This window comes from Cucurbita moschata, unplaced genomic scaffold, assembly GCF_002738365.1.
Source record: "Cucurbita moschata cultivar Rifu unplaced genomic scaffold, Cmos_1.0 Cmo_Scf00040, whole genome shotgun sequence".
In the NCBI taxonomy this organism is placed as follows: Eukaryota; Viridiplantae; Streptophyta; class Magnoliopsida; order Cucurbitales; family Cucurbitaceae; genus Cucurbita; species Cucurbita moschata.
This window is the reverse complement of record NW_019268556.1, coordinates 1,098,401-1,106,301: the sequence shown is the minus strand read 5'-3', so window position 1 is coordinate 1,106,301 and position 7,901 is coordinate 1,098,401. Positions and strand designations below refer to the sequence as shown.

The following is a 7,901-nucleotide window of genomic DNA, read 5'->3' as shown; positions in this document are numbered from 1 at the left end:
GTTTATGGGTTTAAAGTAATGGCATATGATAAACTTCCACTCCTTTTCGCCATGCATAAACTAAACCGACAATTAGGATAAGCACGAAAATTAAAGCTTCTATAAAGACAGATACCCCTAATACATCAAAACTCAATGCCCAACGCACGTCCAAATGTTGGTTACTTCTTAGATATACTGAGTTGAATCAAATCAACACAAAGATTATTTAAAAGCCAATCAAGATACCACATCATAAAAAATCAATCACATCATTTGTTCGCCATCAACAACTTAGGATAAGTACGAAAATTAAAGTTTCTATAAAGACGGTGTACGTCCAAATGTTGGTTACTTCTTAGATACACTGGGTTGAATCAAATCAACACAAAGATTATTTAAAAGTCAATCAACATACCACATCATAAAAAATCAATCACATCAACTGTTCGGCATCAACAACTTAAATGTAGGTATTAAGGTAATGACAGACTGAAAGCTGCATTTTCATAAACTGCATACTCTAAGGCTAAAAATGAACAGCAGAAAAGTCTATATAATATACATATGAGACAGAATTTAAGCAAATAAATCCTTTTGGAAGTATTGTGTAGACACGAATCATACAAATACGAGACTTCAACTTCCTTTATTGTCTTTTCGAAATCTAGTCACAAACTGGGAGTGGGACTATATATGAAAAATACACTTTCAGAGGCATAAAAAAATTCCAATGTAGACTACCTCAATTTTTTACTATAAACAGAAAAATTGCATTTATCAAACATCACCTAAAGAAATAACACAATATCCATTTTAACATAACTCACATCCCCAACTTACACTTTACATGCAAGGGTCAAAAAGATATATTTTCGTACCTGATATGCATTTCGTCGAATCCATCTCTGGGAGCCACGAGACGACAAATCTACAAAAGATAATCTGCATCTTCCAAATATTTTTGTAACAAGTAGAACTCACACATTACAGCAAATCCATTAGGGGAGGTTGTCCAGATGATGATTTATTTTGAGTAGAACGAGATGTTGATGAAACCCCCCTCCCTCTTCCTCTTCCTCTACCAACAGCATTTGAGGGGGGCGGGGCAAGTCTAGGTGCAATATTATTCCCACTCTTACTAGGCGCAAATATGGATCCAAGATCAGTTAATTTTTTGTCCGCATCATATGCATGTTGGGATGATATTCCCTGGTTTTGCTTCTGGAATCCAATAGAACTTTGGGAATTGAAGCCCCCAGTTCCCAGGCTGCTTGAATTGAAAGTTGAATTGCCATGATTTTGTCTCATTGGTTCACTAATATTTTTGTTGTTGAGGGTCCAACTGGCATTGCCGTTTGTTTGAAAGTTCAAACTGTTCGATGTACCCACAGTTCCATATTTGTTCATGGATGGTCCAACCACCCCATTGTTGGAAGCTTGAGACGCATTTCCTAATGAGCCACTAGGACGTGGAGGCCAGTCAGCAAAAGGGTCCACATTATCCAAGCTTGAAGTAGATGATTCTCCTGTAGTTGCTTGCATCCCAGAATTAGATACTCTGGGTGCACCGCCAGTAGAATTTCGAGGCGGCCACTCAACATCAACTGGAAGGCAAGATGCGACAGTTTGATTACTAGACAGAGATGTTGTCACAACAGAATTTGTTTGTATAGAATTTCCTGCTACGGATTGACCACCAAGAACAGCAGGCGCAGACGAGATAATGCTAGTAGAATTTTGTGGGGTTGTATGTCCCTTAGACATAGGTCCCCAATCTTCATCCCAAGCAGATCGACCTTTTACCGTTGGAACGACAGTATCACTAGCTCTGATTGATGACTGGGGTTGTGGACCATTAGAAACCAAAGAGGATTTCATCTCTGGTACTCCAGAATCAGAAACATTGACTCCTCTTTTCTCTTCTATTTTCCTGTGATGGGAAAATATCGTTAGAATTAGATAGATACTGCAAAGACTCTTCTAAATCATGAAGTCAAATGCATGTGCAGGACCTAAATACTGCATACAGATGTTGGTTGCAGTGGTAAACAATATTACCTGAGAACGTCCTTGACAAAAAGCATATATTTAGCAAACTGCTGAACATTTAATTGTTGGGCTGTAAGAAGAGGCATGAGTAAAGGAAGAACATGCTCCGCAACAAATTCAATTCCATACTGAAAACAATTTTGACAGAAGGTACATTAGTTCAAGTCATTTACAAAAATCATCTGCAACAGTATCCTTCCAAACAACAGGTTGAAGTAGATATGGAAAGTACCTGCTTAAGGATTGAGTTTGCAACCCCAAGGGTACACATGAGAGTGGGAGCAGATTTGTCTACAGCTGTACAACGTTGAATTGTTTGCAAGATTTCTAGAACTGCATGTTTATCAAGCGTCTGAACCAATTCTCCAAGGCACAGCAACGCATTAACTCTAACCTGTACATGGGAGGAAAATTCCAAAGTATCGTTCACATTTTAACTTGTGTAAAACAGGTCATAACATTCAGCCGAAAAGTGGCAATCATTGTAGGGGATAACACACTGGCACACTGAAAACCAATAGCTAGACCAAATAGAATTAAATTATATATATATATACATACATATACACACATTTATGAGAAAAACTAGAATGTGTGCATGCATGTAGATCTCGTTAGTCAATAGAGGGTGGAAAAATGTTAATTTACCATTCCAAAATCACCAAGACACTCGTTACATCTTCAATTATGCAAAGCAATCAGAACGAAGCATGGTCCAGGTAAGTAATTCATGTCAACCACGTTATTACAATTTTTTCATGTTCACAATCTCAAGGATACAAAGGCTAACAGATGAATGCATTTACAAAGTGACCATGTATAAATCTATTGTAACTTTTTTTTTTTTTAACTAGGAAATAGAACTTTCATTAGAAGGGGAAAAATCACAAAAAAGATGACAGCCAACCAAAATAAACAAATACTAAAAAACTTGAAAGAATGAAAAACCACAAAAAACTGCAAAAACATACATACCGCAGCAACTGTTGTCTTTAGAGCTAAACCATGGACACGAGGCAAAATTGTTTGTTTCACTAACTGTAAGAATACAACAATTTAAGTAAATGTGAGTGTCATATAAAAGGTCAAAAGAAATAATATTTGATAGTTCAAATTACATCTTGCCACAACTATATTGACGCAGGAAATATAATGTTAGCATAGGAAATAAAAATAAAGAATTTCATTGCACGTGGATTTCATTTTTAGCCAATAAAATCTGTATCAATGTCTACAGATTCAATGACAGGGAAAACTGCTCAAGGTGTGCAGTCCTGTGTTTGGACCACGGGGTGGGTTGAGGCAAGAAGACCTGCTGTCACCCTTACTCTTTATTTTAGTGGTGGATGTTCCCCGTAGACTTGTTCCCTCAGGATCAGAGAAGGGTATGATCGAAAGTGGTTAAGGAGTTAGTTCATCTAGCCCACCTACAGTTTGCAAATGGCACTCTATTCTTTCTTTTAAGGTAGGAAAGCTCCTTCGTTAATCTTAATAGGTTTTTGTCCTTTTTTTGAAGAGATTTTCAGGCTTGAGATTAATAGAGGTAAGAGTTCCGTGTTGGGTATAAATTGTTATCCTTCCAAGTTAAGCTCGGGGGCTTCTATGGTGGGTTGTAACGTGTGCCAGTTCCCTCCCTTGTACTTAGGGCTCCCCTTGGGTGGGAATCCAAGGAGCTTAACATTTTGGAACCCTAGCATGCATAAAACTCGGAAGAGATTGTTTGCCTTTAAAGGAAGGTACTTCTCTAAAGGGGAAAACTTGTGGTAATCCAATCTGTGTTGAAAGGGATCCCTTACTATTTCTTGCCAATCTTTAGGATTCTTGTCTAGATAAGTGTCCATTGAGAGAGTTAAAGCAGAGTTTCTATTGAAAGGGATTGACGAGGGAGGAGGGCCCCACCTGATCAAGTGAAAGGTGGTCATGAACTCAATGTATCTAGGAGGGTTAGGCATTGGGAGCTTGAGGTTACGTAACACAGTTTTCCCAACTAAGTCATTGTGGCACTTCTTCCTAAAGCCTAACACGTTGGGACATAGAGTACTTGCGAGCAAGTATGGCCCACATCCTTTTGGTGGTGCAAGGGTGATGGTTCTAGGGGTCTTAGCAAAAACCTCTTGTCAATCTTTAGGATTCTGGTGTAGGTAAGTGTCCATGGAGAGAGTAGAGAGGAGTTCCTATTGAAAGGGATTGACGAGGGAGGAAGGTCCCACCTGATCAAGTGAAATGTGGCCATGAACTCGATGCATCTAGGACAGTTAGGCATTGGGAGCTTGAGGTTACGTAACACAGTTTACCAAGCTAAGTCGTTGTGGCACTTCTTCCTAAAGCCTAACTCATTGAGACATATAGAGTAATTGCGAGCAGATATGACCCATATCCTTTTGATGGTGCAAGGCTGATGGTTCAAGGGGTCTTAGCAAAAATGCCTGGGTTATTTTTTCGAGATTTCCCTCTTTTTCTCTGTTTATGCATTGTTCTCTTAAGGAAAAAGATTTATTTTTTCGAGGATTGCTGGGGGGATAAACCGTTGTGTATTCTGTTTCCACGTTTATACCAGATTTGAAACAAAATGTTGCATTCGGTGGACTCAGTGCTGCCTTCCTCCAAAAGGTTTTTGCTTTCGTTAGACTTTTGATGACCTCTATCTGAGAGGGGTAATAGATGTTAGTTTTCCCATGAGAAAGGATGTTCATATTTGGTACTCTAATCCTTCTACGAGGGTTCTCACGATATTCCTTCTTCCATGTTATGTATGGCCTTTCTCCCCACCCAGGGCCTTTGTTTTATCCTCTCTTTGGCCGGCTATAAAATTCCGAAAAAAGTCCGAGGTTTTTGCATAATAGGTTTAGTATAGGGGTAGAACATCTTGGATTGTTTCCAAAGGCATCCTTTCTTTTTTTTTTCTTTTTCTTTTTTTTTTCTTTTTTTTTTTTGTTGTTGTTGCAATGGTGCACTATTTGTAGGAGTCATGAGGAGGACCTCGATCATTTGTTGTGCGATTGACAATTTGCTCAATTCTTTTGGAGTTGCTGGAGATCATTTAGTGTGTGTGGAGAACTGAGTAGGGATGGTAATTCGTTGTTGGAGGAGGTGCTTCTAAATCTCCCTTTAAGGGAAATGGACAAAGTCCTATGACAAGCAACCTTCTTTGTTGTTTGTAGAGTATTTAATTGGAAACCAATACTAGAATTTTCGAAGAGGTTGTGAGGAGGTTTGGAATGTTATTTTGGGTTGACGGTTAATAAATAAAGGAAACTCGGAGTTTAGGGGGCAAGCATTTTCTAAAGATAGTTTGTGGGAGATTCCAAGCCTTTCAGAATGCTTGGAAAACTTACAATTTTCCTTCAATATTTTATGTTAATTTTCATTTCAATTTCCAGTTCCCATCATAGCCATCAAAGATAATTCTTTACACACTTCTTACCCTCTGCCAGCGAAATTACAAATAAACTCCTCCATCCCCCAAACCAATTCATAAAATAATATCACTACTACACAAATGAAAAAAAAAATGCAACAAAATAGCCAAATTACATTTTACTAAGAGAACAAAGAAATAGAATTCTAGATTCTAGAGCTCATTTCAGAGTTTGAAAACCAGAGAGTAGGCAAAACTTGTTGAGACAACATAAAACTACCATTTCTTTATTAGAAAAGGTTTCAAATCACACACTCAAAAAAAAAAAAAAAAAAAAAAAAAAAGGTTTCGAAGTATTTGCATCTAGTATCACTTCTGTGATGCCTTAGTAGGCTAGCAATCCCACCTTCATGAAAAGGAAGGGGGTTTGCGGGGATAATCTAGAAAGAGATCATAAACACAAGATATGGAGCTCTCACCTGTGTATCAAGTTGCTTAGCAAGGGAAACTGATTTCCTCAGAACCTCCTCTTGTATGCGAGCATCATTATCATCATAAGCCCGAACAATCAATGGCAAGACATTTGTCATTAATTGTGCTTGACTGGTCTGGAAAAAGGAATGGCAAGACAAGGAGTGAAAAATAGAGGAAAAAAGGAATATATACACTGCAGGTTGAAAAACCAGCCAGGGGTAATAAATGTTCAAGTGTTCACAATGAAACAAATTCATACAAACATTTTCATGATTAATGGTATAGAATCATTCTAAGTTGAGATAACATGCCAAGATTTCTTAAACACTGGGACCTAGTATTAGTAATAGTTCATGCATGGTCCCACTACCACCAACATCAATTTCTCTTATGCTTTTCCTTTCAGTTTCGTTGTCTGAGGCAACAATATCCGTACACAACCAAATTTAGTGACAAGCACCAAAAGAAACCTTCGATACTATTACCTTCAACACCTTTGAAAACAATCCTACTGAGAACACCAACAACAATGAAAAAGAGTAAACAAGACAGGATTAACATGCCAAAGGCCTCTTAGCACTTTAATCTTACTCCTCGGTTGTCCATTAATGAGAATCGAGAATTTAACAGTTCTAACACAGCTCCAAATCTAGGATCTCCAATGTACCAAAATCCTTTCATCTCAAGGACTATGTCAAGGAAGTTTCAATCCACGTGGTCATAAGCCTTCTTGAAATCAATCTTAAAGATAACCTCTTGTTTTCGACCTTTATAATCCTCAATAGTCTCATTTGCAGTGAAAGCCTTGTCAAGAATTTGCCTCCCCACTATAAAAGCACCCGAAGTCTAAAAGATCGACAACATGAGAACCTTTTTCACCCTGAAAATCTTAGCTATAATCTAAACACACTTGTAACTAGGCTGATGGGCCTGAAATCCTCAACCTTGTTCGCCCTTCACTTTTTGAGGATAAGATGAACAAAAGTTTCATTCAGAGAATTATCCAAGATATCCCTGTCGAAGAACTCTCTGAAAACCCTCCCAATTATCCTTGAAGGCTAAAGAAAAGCCATTAGGACCATGGACTTGTTTCTATCACTCAAAAACCACCTTTCTAATTTCTTCCAAAGAGAAAGGGGAATCCAACTCAGTCTTCTCACTCACTGAGGACACTAGTCTAAGCCTTCAATAGATCATAATAGTTACAATCATGAATAATTAAAACAAAAGAAAGAAAAAAAAACAATGAGAGAAAAAGAGACTCCATTGTGAACAATTGAGAGCCGGCTTCTTAAGAGTGAACCACTGAATCTAACTATTTTGAGATCTCCTCCTAACTTCCACCCTAGTCATTGAAGACTTTAATTTCTCCTCTACCCCAAACGGTTTACCCTTCACCGTGTTCAACCAAATGATTTAGGCTTTTTCTATAATTTATGACCAGAAAGGATCTAGAATAAATCTCCATTTTATGGCTGCTAATTATTTAAATTAGGATTGTACTCCAACCCAGCCCATCCCTTGCTCCACCATTAGAAAATTTGAAATCTCCAAAAATGGCCCCTACTGTTGAATAGATTCTGTACTCACAAGGAACCTTCCTTTTTGGTCTTGTTGAAGAACTTATCCACTGGATCTGCAATAATGGCCATTATGTTCCAATCTACACAACAATTTTTCCTCTTTCCCCTTGACATCACCGTTTTATGAAAAGATGAGGAACTAGAGAACTATATGTAATTAGTTACATTAAAGCCCGTAAATCACCCAACAAGCATCACCACACAAAAAGCACAATTACTTGAATTTACCTTGTTAATTATAAGATCAGCACGCTTCACAAGCAGCAACAATGTGTCACCTGCAGCAGTACTCAGAACAGGAACAAGAGATGGCAAAGTTGATAGCTCAAAATCATGTTTATCCTGCAAGCTTCAAGAAATTAATCTTATTTTCCAATAATAGAATCCCACAAAACTAATAGATGAATAGCGGAAGACATCAAAGATTAAAAAAAAAAAAAAAAAAAAAAAAAAAA

At 37.8% G+C, this 7,901-nt stretch overlaps 1 protein-coding gene across 1 annotated transcript in view; it reads right to left on the bottom strand.

Annotated features, from left to right (window-relative positions):
* Positions 1–562: 562 nt before the first annotated feature.
* LOC111432702 (SCY1-like protein 2) overlaps positions 563–7,901 on the bottom strand; it is a 16,104-nt gene continuing 8,765 nt past the window's right edge. The window contains exons 9-14 of the mRNA XM_023069633.1: positions 7,675–7,788; positions 5,869–5,997; positions 3,007–3,069; positions 2,264–2,425; positions 2,041–2,159; positions 563–1,912 (exon numbers count right to left, since the gene is read on the bottom strand). Coding sequence (XP_022925401.1) covers positions 967–1,912; positions 2,041–2,159; positions 2,264–2,425; positions 3,007–3,069; positions 5,869–5,997; positions 7,675–7,788 — 1,533 coding nt within the window. The 3' untranslated portion in view covers positions 563–966. The remainder of the gene's footprint in view (positions 1,913–2,040; positions 2,160–2,263; positions 2,426–3,006; positions 3,070–5,868; positions 5,998–7,674; positions 7,789–7,901) is intronic.